We start from the raw sequence: 22,676 nt of genomic DNA, 5'->3' as shown, positions 1-22,676 counted from the left end.
TATATATATATATATATATATATATAATCCCTATCCAAAAAAATGAACAAGTTAAAACCTCCTATTGAAGTGAAAAATACCAACAGAGGCAAGCAGACCCCAGTCAGGACCCCCAGATCCAACTAAAAGCGGGGTGTCGCGCTACAAACACCTGTAGAAGCTATACCCCTCCTTGTCCCACCTGGGCCTGATAGTTCTCCCTGGAAACTCATGGCTGCAGTCACATTCAACTCAATAGCATGGAGTCCCTGCTCTGAGAACACTTATTTTAAAAGTATTTTTGCTGCACGCATTCCTCTTCATCTTTACTACAAGAATCATTAATAGTAGAGTTATTGAATAGTGGGGGCAGGGCTCCATGTTTCTAGTACTCTCCTTTACGAATCATTTTTTCAAGTGACTGATGGCCCCATGTACTAAGCCCGAGTCACAAATAGAGGAGGGCTTGCTGGAAAATGAATAGGGTGAGTCAAGCCTCAAGTCTGGCTTAGCTCTAAGAGTTTGTGCATGATCTGAGCCATGAAAACGTTTGTCATGTATGTTGTGCAACAAACATAATGTAAAAATATGATACAATCTCTTCAGTGTTCCAAAAAGTGTTTCTTTAATTTGTGGAAGCGTTTCACCTTAGTAAGTCCGATTATATCACTGCAAAGGAAGAGATTTAGTCAGTACTCATGTAAATCCTAAACCTGGCCTATATTCTTATCATGGATCGAGCAACATTTCAGTCTATTAAAACAAATGTAAGAGAAGTTTGTACAGCACTTATTCTGAACACAAGTATTTGAGTATGCTCATATGCAATAATAAGGGAAAAGGAGGATCTGTGTGAATCAAATACGTGCCTAGGATCACACAATTTGGACAAGCAGGGAAGTCTGTATTGATTCCAGGTTATCTGGTTTTACATTTCAAAACTCTGCCACCAAGATGCGTATCTTGGCCTCTTTTTCTCTCCCATTCACATCAGAGGTCTCTGTTTTGTCTTTCAGTCTTGTCTCACAACCAGAAAAAAAGACCGAGATAACAGGCCTGACTCAGCGACCCTAGACCCAACTGCAAAGCCAAGAATGCATTTATTTGGAGTTTATCACACCACCCTAAGCTAAGCTCCTGCACATTCTGTGTGCTGTGGTGGGCAAAGGCAAAAAATGAATGGCAGTTGAATAGAACTGCCGGGTCAGATCCTCCCTGAGCCGGAACACAAGCAACCCAGGACAGGGTTGGCCCTAGTTCATCAGCTAGGTATATCAGTTTAAGTGACAGTGTTCATATGACCGACTTCTGGGCACATCCATCCAACTTAGAGCGACACACATATTTATTCAATGGCTCATGGCTTAAGAGGGGCATAGACCATGGCTAGGGAATTAACAATGGCCTATTTACTGGCAACGACCATGATGGTCACTTTCACTGCCAGTGAGATTCTAACGTTTATTCTCTGCTCTAAGCAATCTTACGGGTATACTCTCCGGTACTGGAATTTTGGTGGCGGTATTGACTACTACTGAAACTTTTGTAAATTAGGTAGGAGATTTGTGAACGTTCTTATATGGAGTGTACATGGATGATAACACGAGTTTAACTAAGTTGTAATCATTATTGTATACAATGAAATATGCAAATAAAAGGCATGCACATGGACCTGCCAGTTAGTTGGCTATTAATCATATTTCACTTGTTGATATTGGTGTACCTTACATACTGCATAAGTTCTGACTTTTTCCAGGATCCCTTTCAAATGGGAACCCAACTTTTCTTTGACTTGTTCAACCGTCTAAAATGTTTGCTTTCTGAAACCTAATTTGTGTTGTCTTTGTGGACAGTGCTAAATTCCAGGATGCAGGATATGAGTGATGTGTACAAGGTCTCCTCTGTGGAGCGGATCCAGCAGCTGGAGGAGGAGCTGGCTGTACAACTGGCCGAGCTGAAAACTGAGATCGAGAACAATGGGATTCTTCAGGGAACACCCAACCGAGGTTACAGGTAAGGTGCATTGCAGGTGATGACCAACACTGTGGTTTATGGCCTGTTGACCATAACATTAACGTTCATTCATCACTTGTGTTATCACCTCTCTGGGAAATGACTGGTCCTCCATCTTCGCTCTGAGGACAAAAGCTCCCCTTTATTTCTCTGGACTCTGGGATACATATTCTCTCATGTCGTCTGTGTAGCAGTATTTAGTAGGGCCATGAAATTAAAAAGCAGGTAAGAGTCTACGGAGTATAACAATTTAGGAAGGAAACCATGTTACCATTTTGGAAATGTTTCCTTTTTGTTTTGAGGAGATCCTTAAAGGCTCAGCTTTCTCAGTGATCCAGCCAAAGGTAAATGCCTACAGATGTTCATGGATCTCAATTTCACGCTGCTTTTGAGGCCGTTTTTTGTTGTCTTGCCTTTATTCTCAAACAGCACTCTGGATTTCAGTAAATATATTCCACCTCTCCCTTCTTCAGTTATCATTTAATCTACCTTAATTTGCCCCTCGCACACTCTGAATTGGCTTCTGAATGCACAAAGTGTTTACCCTTTTGAGCAATGTTGGATGACTCTGAAATAAGTATATTCCTATGAACAGGTTCTGTATTAGAGGATAATTTGTGATTTTTCTGGACTTTCCCCTTCCCCATTCCACAACAAAAAAGCACACCACTCTCAGTATGTGCTCTATCTCCAACTTTCTATCGAAAATAAAATAATGACCCTACTCCTCACACCAATTGTTTCAACAACTATAAACTGTGTATCTTAATCATGAAAACCCTCTTTATAACATTGAAAGGGAAAGGTTAGTATCTATAAACACCCATTTATCCTCCAGTTGAATAATAGCAGTCTCTTAATCTATTATCTGATCATGAAAATAGGATTGCCTTGCTATGAACCTTAAGCAGACTCCTTCCTGGCCAATCTTAATGTAAACAGAAGTGCACTCATGATCACACACTGATGGTGTTACATATATATTGGAATCTATGTATAAGAAGTTGAGATGATAACAATGTGACGAGTTAAAGTTGATTGCAACATATATTTTAGCTAACGTTCTAATATTAAGTATGGGCGACATACCATTCAAATGTTGATAAGGGCTTATAATGCCAAGGTGATTTTCATGGTCTTATAAGGCACTCAAGTGTGGTTCCAGTATCTTTGTACAGCCATTTGTGCTGTTCAGACCCCACCACTACAAAAACTCTTAGAATTGTGCCCGTTTACTCCTCTTGAATTGATCCACTTGGAATCATGGAATAATTTTGAATAGCGCGTAGCTCTGAAAATTGTTCTGCGCTGGTTCCACTCTTGCACCTGCAGTGAATGGTACATTATCTGCAATTTGTCAGTAGTAGGTCAGCCAGCCGAAATTAGGCAGACTGAAGTAATTTCCATTTTTCTTGAATAGCTAAGTTTTAGTGGTTCCAAAAGTTTCCATGACAATACTTTGGATGTATATTAAAGCACAATATTACTTGTGCTTGGTGTAAGATAACGAAGGAATGGAGAAAACTCAGCTTTGTAATTTGGGTGAGATTGAATCACTTATCAACGTATGGCGTCTCTGCTTCAAACTGAAGGACATATGTGGCAATACATAGTCTTGTTTGATCATACATAGATTTGAAATGGATTTACGTAATTTAGTATTAAATCTTTTTATTGCAAAAAAAAGAAAGGGAGGCTCTTACACAAAGCTGAAAAATCGAGGTACATTGCAGATGATAATTTGCTCAGTGTTACAGCAATACAAGGAGAGCTCCACTTCATGATAGTCATTTTGTCCAACAGACCTCAGGAGCTGCTAGTCCAACCGACAGGGACTGCCCAGCGCCCCTAGAGCCACAATTAGAAAAGAACTCAGCTACAACCCCCCCCCCCCCCGAACCATTCCCCAACCCACCCCCCATCTCCCTCAATCCGGATCCAATATCCCACACCATGCATAGCACCTCGCACCTCTATACAGTTCAGTCATTCACATTTGACAATCTTAGCAACCTCAAATACCTAGGACAAGTCACTTCTCGGAATTCGGTGGCCAGCAGGGACAGGAAAGGTTGCCATAGCTCCGCATATCTCGCCCCCTCCCCTGCTTTCACCAAGGAGAGTTTCTCCATACCAAGGACAGACCAGAGCTGCCACAACCAGCCCTGAAAGGTGGGGACCTGTGAGGATCGCCAGAAGGCCAACAAGGCCTGAACAGCGGAGCCCAGCACTATTGCCATCAATCTACCCCTACAAGCTCTTAATGGGAAGGTTAGAGCATTAAGGAGCCCCAACAGGACATAAGCCGGAAAACGTGGGATCTCTGTCTCAAAATGGCTGTCCACCTCATCCAGAATCGACTTCCAGTAGCCCTGTATGTGTCTACAGTCCCACAAAAGGTGTGTCAATGTGCCTCTCTCCCCGCAGCCCCCCCAGCAGGAAGCATCCCCAACTTGGCCCATCTCCTGCAAGCGTTCCGGTGTATAATACCAGTAGGTTACTAATTTTGTAAATGTGTCCGTCCGTCAACCCCATGTGGTAGGCCGAGTGTCGAGCTCGATAATAGATGTCTTCCCATTCTTTGTTGCTCAGTGTCCGCCCTAGTTCCCTTTCCCACCTTGCCCGTCCTGCATTATAAACGCGCGAATATCTGTCCAGGAGGAGCCGGTATATGTCTGTAGTGCGCGTAAGAAGCCAGTATTCCTATTTGCTAAGCTTGCGCGCTGCGCCCCCATGGGTCAGAGGGTGAAGCGCCCAGTGTTGGACCTGAAGGTACCTAAGATGTTCGGCTTCCGGTAGGCCGTAGGTCTTCCTGAATTCTTCAAAAGGCATCACTCCCTCACCCGAGTACACATGAAAGAGGCACCGGCATCCCGCGGGGCGCCACCGTGTAAATGCCTGCACATCCCTGCCCGGGCCAAAGTCGGGATTCTCCAACAAAGGCGTAAGGGGGGACGGAAAGGTCGTCAAGTCGTGCAGGATTCAAGTTCGATCCCAGGCCTCGAGCGGGACTCTTGTAATAAATGAGGCGTATAAATTTGGGGGCCGATGCTGGCGACGCAAGAAGGGCACCTCTTGTAACGGACGTCCTGCCACCGCCTGATCCTGGAACAGCCAATGTCGTTCCGATTCCCATTTACTCCATTCCACAAGGGTCCGGAGTTGGGTCGCCTGGTAGTAGAGTTGTAAATCCGGCAAGCCCAGACCACCCCTCTCTGGAGAAGGCATCACCAACCTCAGCTTAAGCCTAGGCCGCTTCCCGTTCCAGACGAACTGCGCCAACTCCGATTGTGTGCGCCGGATCCACCCCTCAGGGGGGCGAAGCGGGATAGCCCGAAAAACGTACAAAATCTGGGGGAGAATCGTCATCTCTACCGCCGCCACTCGACCCAGCCAGGAGACCGTGAGGTGACGCCACCTCCCGACTTCCGTACGGATAGTGCGACTAAGGTTGGCGTAATTGATGCGTACCGTGTCCGGCAGCGCGGCCTCCAGTTGTATGCCCAGGTAGGGGACTGCACCGTCCACCCATCGGAAGGGGAACTGCGCTTCCAGCGATGCTCGTGTCTGTGCCTCCCGGGAGAGATCGAGGGCCACCGATTTTGCCATGTTAACTTTAAACCCGGAATCCTTTGCAAACGCATCCAGGATCGCCACGCCGGCCGGCAAGGAAGTCACGGGGGAGGCAAAGGAGAGAAGGACGTCATCGGCCAATAAACTAATCGTGTGGATATATGCCCCGAATTTAATTCCGCTAACAATGGGATCCGTACGCATGGCCTGCGCCAAGGGTTCCATATACAGCGCGAAAAGCAGGGGTGAAAGCGGACACCCTTGCCGAGTTCCGCGTTCGATGGGGAACGTGGGCGAAGAGCAGCCGTTTACCCGTACCGACGCTGTGGGGAAGGTATAACAATTTAGAAACCACGTGCGGAATTTTGCCCCTAACCCTGCCTTGATGAGCACCTGCTCCAGGTACGGCCAGTGGACACGATCGAAGGCCTTCTCTGCATCGATCGGCAACATCATGAACTCGCCCGGCAGCCTAGAGGCCCGCTCCACCAGGTGGAGCGCCCTTTTTGTATTATCGACCATTTGTCGCTCCGGGATAAAGCCGGCTTGGTCCGGATCAATCAGGCCCTGCATAAGTGGGCTTAACCGTGTCGCCAGTATGCTGGTGTAGAGCTTAAGATCCACATTAAGCAATGATATAGGGCGATAGGCACCGCATTGTGCGCGGTCCTTCCCTGTTTTGGGGATAACCGATATCATGGCACCCATCAGGTGTCTCGGGATGGTACCAGGATCGGAGAAGGAGTTAAAAAGGGCAGTCAGTAGCGGGGCAACCTGGGGGCAAAAAGTTTTGTAAAAGGTGGCGGTGAAGCCATCTGGTCCTGGTGCTTTAGCTAGTTTGAGGCGCGCAATCGCCGCAATAACCTCCTCGGGTTGGATCGCTCTCTCAAGAAACTCCGACTGCTCCGTCGATAAAGCCGGAAGGGATACTGAGTCCAGGAAGGCTGCACTATCCGCAGGATCGAGTTGAGCCCCCTAGTATAATGTAGTATAAAAATCACTAAAGACTTTCGCTATGGCTCCATCCTCGGTCACTATATCCCCTCTCTGCGTGCGGATCGCCTGCACCGCGTGCCGCTGTTGCCGCTCACGGAGAGCGCGACCCAGCAGCCTCCCACACCTGTCACCCCCTGTGTAGTATGCATGTCTCACCCGCAGTGCCGCGTATTCTGCCCTATCTTGGTCCAAGGCTGCCAGCTGCTGACGTGCTACGTGCAGCTGTCTCCACACCCGGGGCGCCCCCGTCCTTTGATGTATCTGTTCCAGTTCTTTCGTACGGGAAGAGAGCTCTTCCCTATTACGGGCCCTCTCTGCATTTTCTGCCGCAGCGATTGCTATGAATTTGCCCCGGAGGACCGATTTGAGCGCCGCCCAGTGAGTCGCATGGGAAGTGTCCGTTGGATGGTTGTGCACCAGATATTCAGTTATAGCTCCCTTGATTTTGGCCACTACCTCCTGTCTATGCAATAAAGTATCGCGCAATCTCCAGCAACGCGTGCTGCGCCCAGCAGGTGGGAAGGTGAACACCGCCACGAGAGAGGTGCATGATCAGAAAGCGCTGCTGCCCCTATCTCTACACTAGACGCTAGCGCTCGAAGCGAGGCAGAGGTTAGAAAGTAGTCCAGGCGGGCATGGGTTTTGTGGGCGTTGGAGTAGTATGTGTAGTCCCTGTCTCCCGGGTGTAAAGAGCGCCACAAGTCTGTCATGCCCAGCTCTGCCAGTCTGTTCCTACCCCTTCTGATAGGCTACCTGCTTGCGTGGCCCGCTGCGCTGATCTGTCAAGGAGGTTGTCAAAAACTAAATTAAGGTCCCCACCCACCAGAACGTGTCTATCAGGTGCTGCCGCTGCCTCATTAAGCACTTGGTGGAAAAACCTCTCTTGCCCCTCATTTGGTGCATAAACCGAAATTACTGTGAAGGTGTCCGTTCCCATTGAAAATCTGCAGGACAAGAGGCGCCCCTTAAGCTCGGTCCCCCCGGTGCAGCATCTTCCCCTTAAATCGCTGCGACACCAGAATCGCCACACCTGCAGTTTTTGTGGATGCGGAGGAGAAAATTTGCGTTGGAAAGTGACGGGACTTGAGCCTGTGGCAATCTTTAGCTAGCAAGTGCGTCTCCAGGAGGAGGCAGATATCTGCTTTGGAGTTTTCCAGCAGGGACAGTACCGCCCGCCTTTTAATGGGATTATTAAGCCAGCGCACATTCAACGTGAGGATACACAACTCAGTTGCAGGCATAGGGATTCAGCCCCCACACGTACTCTAAGACACCTGTCAGTGGCCTACACATCAGCCATAGTCTGTATCGAAATTGCCCCGACCACCTAGGACCCCCTAGTCTCCGCCGCTCACGACCCTCTCTCAGCCTAGCACTCTCAGCAATTCCCAGCCATTCTCGGATCCGGAATCCTCCCCCCGTATCAACAAAACCCCCACCCCCACCCTTACCATGAAAAAAAACCCTTACAACCCCCATCCCCCCCAAAAGTTCAAAGTGCAAACTTTGGTAGTCCTTCATCTAGAGATGAAAAGGAAAAATTCAAACCAACACGGGGTAGTCTTAGTAGTTTTTCCGGGAGCACTCTCCCGCCAGCAGCCGTGTGGTGAGAACGAATACTCAAGCCACCAGGACTCAGTGGAACCCTCAGCCCGTAAGGTCAGCATTCCCTTCTGTGGCCACTGCTTCTACTGCTGCACGCTGACCTGCTTCGATATCCGTGGCCGGGGGTTTCCTCACTCGCTTCCGTCGTTGTTGCTGGCGCCATTGGGGCCTGTGTTCTTCCCCCTCTGTCGCTTTCCTCTGGGTTTCGTCCTCTTCCTTGGGTTGTTCGATTCCCAGCAGTCAGCAAGCCTCCGAGAACGACCGGAGCTGGTACTGCGTGTTCTCCAGCCTGAAGACCAGACAGAAGGGGTGTCCCCAGCTATATGGAATGTTCTTCTCCTGAAGATGGGACGTGACTGGTTTGAAGAAACTGCGCTTGTGCAGCGTGAGGGCCGCCAGATCCTGGAATAGCAGCGGCGACGTACCTTGAAATGAGATCGGGTGCTTCTGTCTCGCTTTCTGCAATATCTCCTCCTTAGTGCGGTAGTCCTGGACACACACCAGTATGTCCGGTGGGGGTGCTGTCGGCGCCCGGGTGGCCCCGTCCTGTGTGCCCTGCCAAGTCGGAGGGCTGAGTCCAATGGCCGCCCCAGCACGTGGTTGAAAAGTTCCTTCGCCGCTTGAGTCGCTTCTGACGTGGCAACATTGCGAATACCGATGTTGTGGCGCCTTGAGCGATTTTCCAGGTCCTCCATGTGGAGCTGAAGATCCACCTGTTGGTCATGCAAGCGGATGATTTCCTGCTGCAGAGCCGCCAGTTCAGTATCTTTATTGTCACTTTTGGCCTCAAGATCTGCCACCCGTTCTCCTATGCCATCCATCTCGCGCCGAACTTCTCTAATTTCGCTGGTAAATTCCGTCTTGAAGGACTGGATGTCATAGCTTAGGGATGTGAAGAGGGATTCCAGAAACGCCTTTGTGATGGGCGCAGATCCGTCATCCGTGTTCTGCTCCATTTTCTTTGGGCCAGGCACAGCTGTGTCTTTCAGTGGGGGAGTCTGCACTTTCGCAAAGAGGACCTTCACCGTTTTTCTGCGGGAGCCCCTGCCAGCCGACATTCTTTGGCCTCTGTAGGTGTTCTTATCAGCGAGTCAGCGCCCCTAAACTGTAGGCTAGGACTTTCTCCCTAGCGCACCTGCAGGGCGACGCAGGTCCGCCGCCATGTTTGTATCCACAGTTCACCTGGTCAGGCGTGGTCGATTCTCTTCCTCACGCCCGCCCTCAGGGTTCGACTTCCACGCCAGACCGTGCAATCACCTGGGCATCCGAACACTTCCACTCACTCCCGAGAGCAGCCTGTCACCACTGCAGTCAACCTCCGCTGTGCTTTCTTCTCTACTGCGCCGCCTCGAGCCGCCCGATCCCGGACACTTCCAGGCAGTAACCGCCAACACAGTCTCTGAAGCAGTCTCTTGAAGCAGTCTCTCACACCTCCGGGACGAGCGCTTCCGGCGGCCCCTCTGCACCCACAGACTGCCTCGCGGATCCTACTTGGGTTGCGGGCCACGTTCCAGCTCCGTCACTCCAGGCCGGGCCTCACAGCCACCGGCCCTCCGTAAACCTCCCGGGCCCCCGCTGACAGGTGACTCACCAAGCCGCCCCCGCTGCTTCGCAGCTCGCCTGGGCCGGCCCTGGAATCAGTCAATGCCGCTCAGCGGCTCCGCAGCTCCCCCGGGTTTCCAGGCCCACAGGCCTCCCTACGTCCCTCTCCGGACGCCGCTGTGGATGTCAGCGCGGCTCACCTGTGATCGATCGAGGGACGGGATATTCTCGGCCCAAGCGCCCGCCGATCCAGGGCTCTACAGGTCTCAGGCCGGCTTCAGCTCCTCGCGCGGGCCAGGCCGCGATCTTAGTGCAGTGGGGGATGGGCGCTTTGCGGGCTCCGAGCCCCAGGCAGCCCGTCACTCGCGATGCCTCACTTCTGCGTCGTTCCTGGCAGGTTCTCCGGTTCCGTTCTGCTAAGTCTGCGGTTCCGACAGATCCCGGGCCCCGTGTCGCGGGCCCCGGTACGCCAGAACCGGTGCTGTAAATCGGCCGTCGGCGGGAGCAGTAGACTCACACGTCTGCTCTCGTCGCCATCTTGGCCACGTCCCCCGATTTACGTAATTTAAATGATTATTTGTGTTTAGGTTGAAAGTTGTGTGAAAGCATTTTTGTAACATATTTATTAAATATGTGAAAATACAATTATGACATCAAACATTTTCCGTGTTTATTTGGATTCAGTAAACTGAATCTAAACTATTCATCTAAATACGCCCACCTCAGCAGTCTTTCCCTTGAGTTCCTATCCATGAGCCTTATGTCAGCGGTTCACTTTGCCCCATCCTTTCCTCTAGAGGTATGTTTAATGTTTCTGTTGGAGGCCAGTTTGATTCTTGTAAGTGAGTAGCATAGAACTCTAAAAGCCTCACAGATCCTGAAAGTGTTCCTTAACAAATGGTAGTAGGTGGTAGGCATACATCGTAAGATAACTATCCCACCCCATATTTCATCACTTCTTTAGCTTGACTGAATGAATGCTCATTACTTCACTCATGACAAACTGCTTGTACATATAAGAATAAGGATGTAGGGTGCGTTATGTGTAGGGCTCTATTTACTTTTTGAACAATTCCGTCTGTATTTACCCATATTTATGTTGCGTTTTGTGAACAGAAAAGGTGATAACTCTTTTATTTATGCATTTATTTAACAGATAAACGTGCACTCATACTTTGATGCCGGAAATCCGCATGAAAAAATAGCATAAAAGCAAAATACATGTTGAGATATGCAGTAATTTAAAAAATCTCATTCAATTTTGTAACTCCCCATGCTGCTAATATGTAAAACTACTGGCCTGAAATTAATTAATCTCAGCATGGAGAGTCACTCAAAAGAAGCAGAACTGTCTGTATTTTTTCACTTTTACAAATAAATTCAGACCGGAAACACATTGTTTTCTATGAATATTTATCTGTAAAAATTAGTAAAAACGGAAACCAGGGACCCTGTGCAATGGAAGGCTTTTTCATTGGTGCCACAGTTGAAAAGAACTCCTGTCTTCATAGGAGGCATTTTCGAGCAGGCGTTTGCTGTAAGAGCCTGTGTGTGTAAAGTAGTAGTGCACTATCTGAATGTAAAGCAATATCAATTTCAGGGATGTTCAGTAAGTCCTTCTAATCTTCATGAATCTCCCACTAACTTGATTAATTTTTTAGTCTCTTCATATCTTGCCTCAAATGTAAGCACAAGTTAATAAGCAATTTTGAGTATTTAGGAGAGAAAATCTAATGTAATAAATTAGCTTTTCAGCGTATAGCAAAATGCCAATTGGAAGCCTGTAATCCCTTTGAAAGAAGGAACCTTGAAAATAAGTGCTGTCCTCAACACCTCATCGCACAGCTTCTCGTACTGTACAGCGCCCAGTTCCATTGAACTACACTTCAGCCTGTGCTTTTTTGTGCATAGAGTCAGTTGCCTTTTTGTCACCTCATTCTATGCTGTCTAGGTGCTTAGTACAACTTTATTCTCCCAGTAGACAGCAATGGGTGATTTCTTGCTACTTTTCACCCGGTGCTCCTCACGACCACCCTTTGTTGCACCTCACCCCCATTACACAGCACCCGGTGGTCCCCTGATGCCCATCATCCTGTGGTTTGAGCTGCAGTGGGTTATGAAAGATTGTTGGTTTGTGTACATTGGTGCCGGTATACCTGTTGGCCTGTTTGCATAGGAGTACTGCACATTTGTCTGTAGATTTATAAAGCTGAAGGCTTCTAGGTCTGTTTGAAAGGGCGAAAACGTCTATTGATTTCGGTTAATAAATATCTTTAGGTGTGTTCTTGGGCATACGTGAATTTGTGCACTCTGTTTGAATGCATTGTGGTGTAGCGAGTATATTTATTCAATTTATTTGTAATGGACGTATGTGAACGTATGCATGTTCTGTTTGCATGTATAGTGAGTCATTTGTTTGTTGGAGTCACTATGCAGAGACCAAACCTATTTGCTTTTTCAGTGATTGTTTTCATTTGTAAGAACGCCTTGCGACGTTACGAGCCGGAGGCTTTGTAGTGCTACAACTAATTGCTCTTCCTATTGCTCAGTTCAATGGTGCACATTTTGAATCCCCTGAAGAATTAAAAGCCAGGCTAGCTGCAATCTGCAGAGATTAGAACCTGTGATCTGCAGGCTTCACTGGGATCTCCACCCACAGCTACCACCTCAACTTACAGGTTATCATATTGGCGTCATACCTGGTTAAGGGGATCATAATAAACCTATTATTTCCAATTTCTTAACACAAAATTAACCCTTGTTGCACACTCCATTCCAGCAGGTGGATTGGGAAATGTCAATGTCTGCACCCACATTCTACTACATTATCAAAAGACCTGGAAGTCCAAAATCCTACCTCACGGTATTTATTATATAATTATAGGTGCTGTGGTTTTTCGCTCTGCTTTGGTAAATGTCTGAGCGGTGTTTCTGTGGCATGTTTGAACCTGACACTCTCACATTGTACAAAGTGTTACCTACTCACAAGATCATTCTGTATCCTAAACCGGATGCCTACATATGTCAACTGTGCACTTATATCCAGAAGAGAAATTAAGGGGTCGCAATATCTAGTAGGACAACAGACCTTCCCACCTAGACAAATCATATAATACAATTGTGCTCGGGAGTCAGTTGCTCTTGTGCCTTGAGTTGCAAAGTATCACTTCGCTTTGGGAAGCAAAACACCATTGCACCTACTCTGCTTTCATTCTACCTGGAAAATAGTTTTAACCCAGGGGACTGTAGGTGACCAGGGACTCTACACTAAACTTTTTATGTTTTTGCTGCCAGCTAATGACTTAGTGCTGCTTATCTTTCAGGTATATACATCTTTATTTTTATTTTTCCTGCAGCTCGATTGCAATACCCAAGGACCTTTCTTACTTCCGGATTGAGCGCGAGATGATCCTAAATAAGGGGCTGCAGGTAAACAAGCACACCTTTTTAATTTCTACTAATGTGCCATTTCATTGGAAACATATCTCAGGTGAAAATTTCTCTTAGGACAGTAGTTGCAGTACAGTGTACCTTGGTAACATTTTCTGGAAAGCATTGGTGTAAGGCGTGACCCTTGCATTAGAGTCGCTTTAGTTCTTAGGGGCAACTTATAAGGGCACATCCCCCTGCTAAGTCCAGCAGTGTGTACATCATACCTTTACTGTCTCCTGCTCCAGTAGGTTACAGTTCTGCATGGTAATAGGTCTGTCCTAGCAGCTGTACTCTCTGCTAGTGAGGTGTTGTAAGCAGGAAGTCACCAGCTGCCCCAACATTCATGTGGAAGGAATCCATTTCAGCGTCTCAGAGGCTATTCACTCTGTATTGGCTGCAATGAAACAAAGCTCTCTGACTGACTGGAGAGGCCTCTGCTGAAGGACCTGGCTTCTGCAACTGCCCACTTCAATGCCAACTACAAGGTATGTGTGCTGCCAAAGCAGAAGACCATTCACCCAGTCACATGCCAAGGCCAGGAGCCTAGGGGGCCCAGGCCCACCAAAGTTACAACCTAACCAACCAGTCTGATGTCTAGAAGTCTAGGCCTCCATCACCACCTCAAACCCTGTGCAAAGGTCAGCGCATGCATTTACCTTATCAATAAAGGTCAGTAGAAACACCATGCAGTTGCCTGCCAGCTCTAGTAAATTTTCAAATGTGTTGTACGAATTTAGAAAAGTCTTCACTTACTTGTCAGTGAAATAATTTTACACTTCTGCTTTCACCTTTGCCGCAATTTTCTATGAAAGAAGGATGATACATATGGACATTAAACCTACTAACTTACGCTCTGATTCTACACCAGTAGGGTGCTGGTTCCACATTATTTCTCTGTGTGTTTGCAAGACAAGATCCTTGCAACACGAGGCAGTCTCAGACTCAGTAAAGCAGGCAGTTATGACCTTGCTGCTTACAAACCTCAATACAGAAGACACAAGAAGTTAAAGGCCCATAGCTTGCATCCTGAGACAGTTGTTATGACCACTTTGCTCCATCTAGATCACATTGACACATTGGAAACATCAAACAGGGATTTCAGTCTCGCTGTTGGGATGGGAATCACATTCCTTGATAATATGAATAAAAACAACAAGATTGCTGGCACAAGCATCCATGTGTGCGGCTAAGTCTGGATATTTTGTTAGAATTCCATAGCGCCTTGTTGTATGTTTTAAAGCACTTTATAAATTAATTTGATTTATGGATTGAACAACATGAACTTTGGTCTGATGCAGAGGAGATTTCAGCTGTTGTCTTGGTACAGGTCTCAAACTATCCTGATTTGAGTCATTTTTTGGTTGAGCCTGGCTCCCCGCGCATGCGCTGCTCTAGGAAAACGACCTCTTGGAATCACGCTAAACAAGCTTGTTTGTGTGTTTTTTGTAAAGCATTTTTAGTATTGGGCTTTGCATGCAACTTTCTAAAAAGACAGCACGCAATTAAACAAAGGCGGGTGCATGTCCCACCTTTCCGAGGAAATGTATCTGCCCACGGCTTACGGCTAGCGGTTATGAGCAGCGGCACGGAGTATGCCATCTGTTAAGTGTCAGATTTCACACTAGCTCGCATGCACCACTCGCGGGACACTGCAGCTGCATTCCGCGCGCTTGTTTAATATTATTACTGCTAAGTGACTGTCTGTCCTCCAGTTGCTTTGTGAGGTTGTTGGCACAGCTCTGTTTGTTGTGTATTATAAGCCACAGACGCGATAAATATATATATATTTTTAATTGCCTTGTTTTCATTTGTAAAGCCTATTTGTAGCAAGGCGTGAATCAACTACAGTCGTTGAAAGTCTTGATCATGTGCAGGGCAAGTGCTTGTGACATTAGTAGAGAAAGTATAGCGCCTTCCCTCCCTTTCTTTAGTGCTGCTAAAGAGCAAGACTTGTTTGAATTCCACAAGTAGTTGTGCCATCAGATCTTAAAAGACTCTCTGAGATCAAGTATACAGACTCCTTGATGGTGCGGATCCATGTTAACTGCATCATATAATATACAGTGGCATCATGCGGTGGGGGGCGTCTGCTGGTGACGTCCCATCATACCTTCTTGACTTAGCAGTGCGAAAACACCACTGCCACACAGTCATATAATTCCAGTGGCCCTGATTTAGGCTCTCACCGATAGCGGCAAGCAGGTGGCACTCATTGAGCCCCAGTCTGATTTTGTCAGTGCGTGCTGCCTGCCTACCACAGTGCATTCTTTTGTGCAGTGCTGTCTGCACGCTCATACAGGATTATGATGTGCACTGCATTTTTGTGGTGACATCAATGTGTTTCTCTTGTCTCTTCCGGTCACTTGGAATGGTCCCAGAAGAAGGCACGAAACATATTGCACAGACAACGGGACAGATATCAGCGTCGAGCAATTAATTCGTCGGCATCCTGCCAAATGCAAAGGCAGCATCTGCGGAATGTGTGGTTAGTCAGGGAGACTGTGTACACTAAACACTGAGTTGCTCAAGGGGACAGTGCATTCTGGATTGTGAATTCTCACCTGGAAATAATCAAATGGAGTTTTTATTCCATTTCTCCCTCTGAAAACTTGAAACTGAGACCAGACCACTGTTGTCATCACCCCGAGCTCAGGGAGGTGTAGTGTAGTTCCTATATTCCCAATAGGCTCTGTGCATTGAAATAATATATCCTATAGATTTGACGTAGGACTTATGTCTACTAGGTCTCTATCGAATATATTAGACTTAATTGTGAGTGCCAGCTAGCTCAGAGGTCACTAGAAACTTTCTTGAATTAAACAAGAAGGGATTCGTTTCTGACAACCGCATAAACATGACAACTTTGTTTCCTCAAGATAAAACGTATTTTCAGAGTCGTGGAAACAATAGATAGGTATTTTACTCAGTCAATCGTGCATGCTTCATTTCATCAGAGGTGCAGAGAAATAGAGAGAAGGGCGTTTTCAATAAAAATATTTATTGAACAGTCTTCTTTCTCATGCGGAAGAAATGAACTGCCATAATCTTAATACTTACTGGCTGTAAAGTATAATGCGTACAGCAAGAAGAGTAATATAAAATAATACTGTAAAAACATGGTATGGTTTCTAAGCCATAAAACACATACTTGAATAAATAAAGACTCAAAGTATTCAACTGGTGCTTTTAAAATACGCCTACCCCGATGTACCTAACCTAAGTCTAGTGCGAGGGAAGAAGTAAGTGTGGTGTAGCATAAGTTTAGTATTCTTTTGCCAAGAATCTATCCAAGATTTCTCTTAGGGTCTAACCAGATCCGTACCCTGGTTTAGAATGAAGGATGTCTGGTATCTCTCTGTCTCCGGCCTCGATTTCCCAACACCCCGCAAGGGGAGCTTGGAAACACTGGAGCTAGATTTCTCGGCAAGAGAAAAGACAGCGTCTCTCTCAGTGCGTCTGCTGGAGGGTCGGCTTCCTTAGGCACTTGCTGTAGTGAGATGTGTCGGGCAAGTAGATAGTTGAACTGCTCCAAACCACCGTGTGTTTGCTGGGGCAAGTGTGAGGATATTTATACCTTGTAGGTGCCGAGTTTGACATACAGTTGGACATAATAACGTCATCCAAGACTCGAAGTTCTTTGAAAACTCCATGAGTTCTTGGACAAATCAATATTCAAGCAAGGGGAAGTCCCTGACTGCTGAAGCCGAGTTTTCCAAGAAGTTGTTGTGGGTTTTCGGAACTAGTGGAAGTATCCATGCCTGTATTTGGACTGCATGGGCTATGTCTAAATATGTATATGATTTCTATGCCTATATAAGGACAAGGTGGTTTATACCTATATAAGGGCATGAATCAGGAAAATTACACTAGGGTCCTAAAATGCTATACAGCACCCACTCCACTTTATTATGTTCGACATTACTAAATTCAAGCACTAAAACATATCTAAAGCATGTGTTTACAATCCCACCATAAAATACATAAAAATGCATTTGAAATGGTTGCACACAAAAATGAACATTTGTACTGTACGCATTTGAAAGCAATGATTTCATTTTAAGCATATAGTATGATATTGGTAATGCTAACTGAATGAATCATGAAAATGACATTTATGAAATGGCTCTTAAATACAGAAGAAAAAAGGTTGAGACCATCCCATAGCAGAATATATAACTGTTTGGTTTGTTGACTGGGTCAATATTGTTTCTTGGAAGTATTCAAAGAATTCTTGTTCTCTAAGAATAGTTCTACTTTAAGCAGATTACTTTGTGCCAAAAAGAGAAAAAAAGCTCAATTTTGGAAAAAGTCAAATCAAATCGTAGAAAAATAGAGTTCCAAAGTAGAAGTTTTGTTTTGAAAATGTCAAATTCAGAGTTCATAGAACGCTTTGTGCTCATTTCAAAAGTTATTCTTGGTGTCAGGAGAAAACATTAAATCTTCTAAGCTGGCAAAGAAATAGTCTACCACAGTAGGTGAAAGTTGAACCACTTCATTAAGTAGATCAATCGTACACAGATGAGAAGCATCGCCGTCAGCGTCACTCGCATTAGCGATGTTCGCAGTAGATGGTACCTGTGTGCCTGTTGGTACACGTATCTCACCCTCAGCCGGAATTGCTGGCGAGACCTCAATGAATGCCGTCATCAGGATTGGTAGCCGCTGGGGACAACACAATGCATGAGCAGTTATTGAACCAAGCAAAGTGTCAACATCCGTTGGCATTGCTGATGGATGTGTTAGACAGATAACCAACACGCATTCCTCTCCACAAAGCAGGCATCGTAGAACAGGTAAGATGCAATCTTGCCAGATTGGTCTGAATGATAGGAACCATGTGGTATTCAGATCTCTCAAACGAGCCAAGCCAAGAATCTGTATTATGCACTCACGATACTGCAATGCCAGAAGAGTGTTATCCATGGTAATCTGGGTATCGCTGGTGACTGGACTTACCATATCGAAGCAGAATGAACAAAAATAGTATCCCTGCTACGAGTCCCAAAATGAGAGGCAGGCTGCCGAACACAGACTGCACGAAGTTTGGAAAAATGCCTAGGACTGCTTCAAAGGATGCTAACAGTCCCGAAAAAAATCGGCTTAAATACATGTACAATACCACTGGTATTAGACATGTTTAAGATACGACCTAACATTTCTGCAAAATGTATTGAACAGTTTGTTGATAATAGGGCATGTATCTCTGCAGAGGACCTTGCAACTTGCAGATCATATGTCTCTCTGGACGAGGTTAGTGGCACAGTTTTCTGTAAAACAATGGCTTTCATTCTGCTTAAAGTATCAATTCGTATAGAAGAGATGTTCAGTGAAGGCCGTAGCGGCGACTCCCCGTCTGTCTTAGTTTTAGGAAACAATACTTGCATACAACAAATGACCCTGGCTGACACACTAACGAGATAGGCTATTCCTGGCATCATTCCACAACAGCTGTGATCATTCAACATTATGTAGCTTCCATTTGAACGCTGCCTAAAATTTGGATCTATCACTGCTGTCGGAGAACCTTACAGGTGGCAGGATAAGTTGGTCGAAGAACCATCGCAGGCTCAGTGTAAATTAATACCCTGACATAAAAGTGTACCACTTAGTGTCTTTTTTTGCAATTTTCACCACTAAGAAATACCTCCTTTCCCCCACTCCAACATTTGTGTGTGTATGGTAAATCCCAGGTCGACTTTATGTAATCTTTACCCAACCTTTCATACAGGCCTGATGGTATGTGTTTCAAGCAATACTGAAACTGGAAAATCGTCACTGGTATTGTGATGGTGCCATGTATTATCCATTCCACAGCTGATTTCTCAGAAACAGTTAATGGTAATCTTTCCAGTTTTTCTATGCTCAGCACCATATAGCCTGCTTCCCTTTGTGCCAAAGAGATTTGTTTATCTGTAAGGTTAAATCCAGTAAACAATGACGTGGTGTTGATTAGACGCCAAGGCACGTAGCCTGAACGAAGATTTTGTAGCGTCCAGCCTAGCAGCATTATAGAACGCAATTGAGACTGTCCATGTTGTAACATGAGCAAGTCTTGTTCTATTATGTTTATGGCAGAGGATACAATGCTGTCCAAAGAATAAATTCTGGATGACAGCGTCGTTAACCCATTGTCAACTACAGAGAGAGCTTTCTCTAAATGAATACGATCAATTTCTCGTATTTGGTCTGCAGTTTCCATTTGCGTACTTTCCAGGATTCATTATAAGCAGCGTAAATACCGGCATATATGAAATGTTTATGACGTGGTTTACGAGGTCCTAGTAAGAAGTCTCTTAAATCAACGCCATCTTTAAGTAAATGTAAGTGTTGTTTTATATCTGGGAGTGCGGATTTTTATAGCCACTCAAGGCACAGTTTTCCTACACTCTAAGTTGTTATTATAATCCTGGATGTTGTCTCTGGACATATCTTGGATCTGGCCTAGTTACTGTAAACCCTTGTGTCTTGTTCAGGAATCTATCTCGACAGTTATTCGTGTCTGTGGGCCAGTTTAACAATTTTTTCCAATCAGGATTAGTTCTGTTCTGCTGTAAAATATATTTTACGTCTACCTCCTCATCTGTAGTTCTATAGCTATCAGGTGTGGGTTTAGGTATGGACGGTTTGTTTAAATCTTTTATCTTAGCAAGGCCAAGACAAGATGTCTGTTGAATAGTTTAATTTAAAAACATTATTTGTTCTGGGATGATGCAGGCTCTGAATAAGGCTTCTAAACCTTGCACCTGCCAGTCTTTTGTGCCCCAGACAGTTTTTGCCTCAATGTTGTCTTTACAAAATCAAAACCTATTGTGGACAATTGAGCATAAAAGGCCGCAGAATAAATTTGCTTAGTGTTAGTCAACATACTTTTCATTCCTGTCTAATTAACATTTTCAAAGTAAAATATTTCTGGATTCGTGACATTAAAACCTGAGAAGTAAGAACATTTTTCATGAAATAATTTTGAGCTACCCTTTGGTGGCGTTGGACAATGTTCCCATTGATTAAAAGAAAAAACGTTTCTAGGGTTTGCAGATTTGCGCAAATAATGATGACCATAATGATTAAAACAATACATTTGTTCATAATCTGATGAACCTTCTAAGTATTCATGTTTTGTCAATTTTGCTGACATTTCTAAGTCTGCCATCATGTTATTAACACTCTCAAAGTCCCAATCATCAGAAAATGTGCTGGGTGAAACAAAGTCACTCAAGGAAACCTTAAATTGGTGTGGAATCTTCAACAGCTCTATAGGACCATAAATGTCATAATCAGTTCTATCCCATGCTATACCACCAGGTAGGAGAAAGGCTGTGATGTTCACTGATGACAGGTCTCTTTGTTCACAATGAGATGATTTGTGTTGCTTCAGGAGCAAGTTGATGTTCTTACTTGCTGTGTCCATTTTACTATATTTTCCATCTATCAGCTTTCTCAAACTTAAAACGAGAATGAGCCATAGTAGGAGAAAAAGTACACCTAACACAATCCAAAATTCAACCCATGGTGAATGGACAGATAATCTTGAATTTTTTTGTTGCTTTATTGACGACATCTTTTTAATATGGTCTGGCACAGAAGCACAATTAAATCAGAACATATTAACATTAAATTCAAGGAATCCACGTATTCAAGTCACTCACACTATAAGCAGATCTACGATTGCATACTTGGATGTGAAAATTGAGCTAGAGGGAGAAAGTATCAACACTTCACTTTATCGGAAACCTACTGATAAAAACAGCATGTTACATTTTCAAAGTTTTCACCCTCAGAATCTGTTGAAGAACCTTCCATATTCCCAATTCCTGAGGATTAGGAGAATAGTGACGAAACAGGATGAATGCATTGACTATATTAATGAATACAAGGAAAACTACAAAAAGAGAGGCTATCCCACAGAAGTACTAGAGACAGCACAAACCAAAGCACTGGAGAAAAATCGTACAGATTTACTCTTAAAATCACAAAAAGATGTCCAGAGACGCAATGTGTTTGTTTCTAAATTTTCAATCAACTCGCAAAAGATCAAGAACATCATCCACCAGAGATGGGAACTTCTCCAGCAGGAAAATGACTTTCAGAACAGTTTCAAGGATAAACCCCTTTTTGCTTATACCCGTTCTAAGAACTTGAAAGAATTGTTGAAACAACCAGTAACTTCGAAAAAGAAAGACTACAAAGGAATGAGGAGATGTGCAAATTGTGTGCATTGCAACAATGTAATTGTTGGTAATGAAATTACCCATCAACATCCTGGAAGAACAATCAAACTGAAGTTCGAAGGTGACTGTAACAATAACCAAGTCATATACACGATCAAATGTCCATGCAGACTTTTATATGTAGGAAAGACTGAACGTAAACTAAAAACCCGGATTTCAGAACATAAGAGCAGAATAAGAAATAAGTCCATGACATCACCTTTAGCAACACATTGGTTAGAAAAAAAGCATTCGATAGCTCAATTGAGATTTACCATTCTAGAAGTAGTGTCATTAGCAGAGGGGATTGACAAAAATAAAAAATTATTGCAGAGAGAATCATACTGGATCAAAATGCTTAGCACTCTGACTCCCGGGGGTCTAAATGATCATATTGAACTGAGTAGTTACTTGTAAATGTCATCATAAACGTTTTTGTAATTATGACAATCCAGTTTCCTGTTCATATTGGTAACACACTGTTTTATTCCTATCTATGTTTCTTCATGAATATTCTACTGCTGAAAAATGGTTTAACCACAGAATTTCATTATCATTGTTTATGAGTCTGTTCCTTTCTTGTTTATACACTTTTTTATTTTTATTTTTATTCTGTCACTATTTTCTCATTCGTCTTGTTGTTAAAGTTTTTATTTTGTTAAAAAACGTGGTACTTTATTAGGATACTGTCAGCTCGCATGGTAGAACGATTGAGGTAGTTTCTTGCGCATTTGATATCTGACGTAGTGGACGGCGATAGTTAAAACGATCGGGATTGGTAGAAACACGCGTGATTGTCCAATAGTAAGAGCCGTTCGGCTTGTTATACCAGGAAATTGTGTAGTTCCCATAAGCGCGAATGACTTCTGATGAGAAGAGAACACCTTTTTGTTAAAGTTTTTTTAGCTGTAAAACATGGTACTTTATTAGGAGACTGTCAGTTCGCATGGTAGAACGAGTGAGGTAGTTTCTTCCGCATTTGATATCTGACGTAGTGGACGGCGCTTGTAAAAACAACACGGATTGGCGGAGACACCGTGTGATTGTCCAATAGGAAGAGCCGTTAGGCTTGTTATACCAGGAAATTGTGTAGTTCCCATAAGTGCGAGTGATTTCTGATGAAAAGGGAACACCGTGTGGTTTTTGCTACGAGCTGCGCCCGTTGAGAATTGGTAAGAATTTCTGTTGTAGGTCTATTTCTTAGATCTTAGTTGATTATGAAGGTTTGCTCTATAATGATTAGACTGCTCTTTATGTGAACAGGATCTCAATAACGAAGTGCCTTCGAGCCGGTTATCTACGCGCTGTACAAGTTGTTGGTGGAGTAGC

At 44.7% G+C, this 22,676-nt stretch overlaps 1 protein-coding gene across 1 annotated transcript in view; it reads left to right on the top strand.

Moving 5' to 3' along the window:
- LOC147707857 (uncharacterized) overlaps positions 1–22,676 on the top strand; it is a 910,329-nt gene that overhangs the window by 32,887 nt on the left and 854,766 nt on the right. The window contains exons 2-3 of the mRNA XM_086925682.1: positions 1,833–1,992; positions 13,065–13,137. Coding sequence (XP_086781808.1) covers positions 1,847–1,992; positions 13,065–13,137 — 219 coding nt within the window. The 5' untranslated portion in view covers positions 1,833–1,846. The remainder of the gene's footprint in view (positions 1–1,832; positions 1,993–13,064; positions 13,138–22,676) is intronic.

Source organism: Lissotriton vulgaris, chromosome 6, assembly GCF_964263255.1.
Source record: "Lissotriton vulgaris chromosome 6, aLisVul1.2, whole genome shotgun sequence".
Lineage (NCBI taxonomy): Eukaryota > Metazoa > Chordata > Amphibia > Caudata > Salamandridae > Lissotriton > Lissotriton vulgaris.
This window is presented reverse-complemented; position numbering and strand designations above follow the sequence as displayed.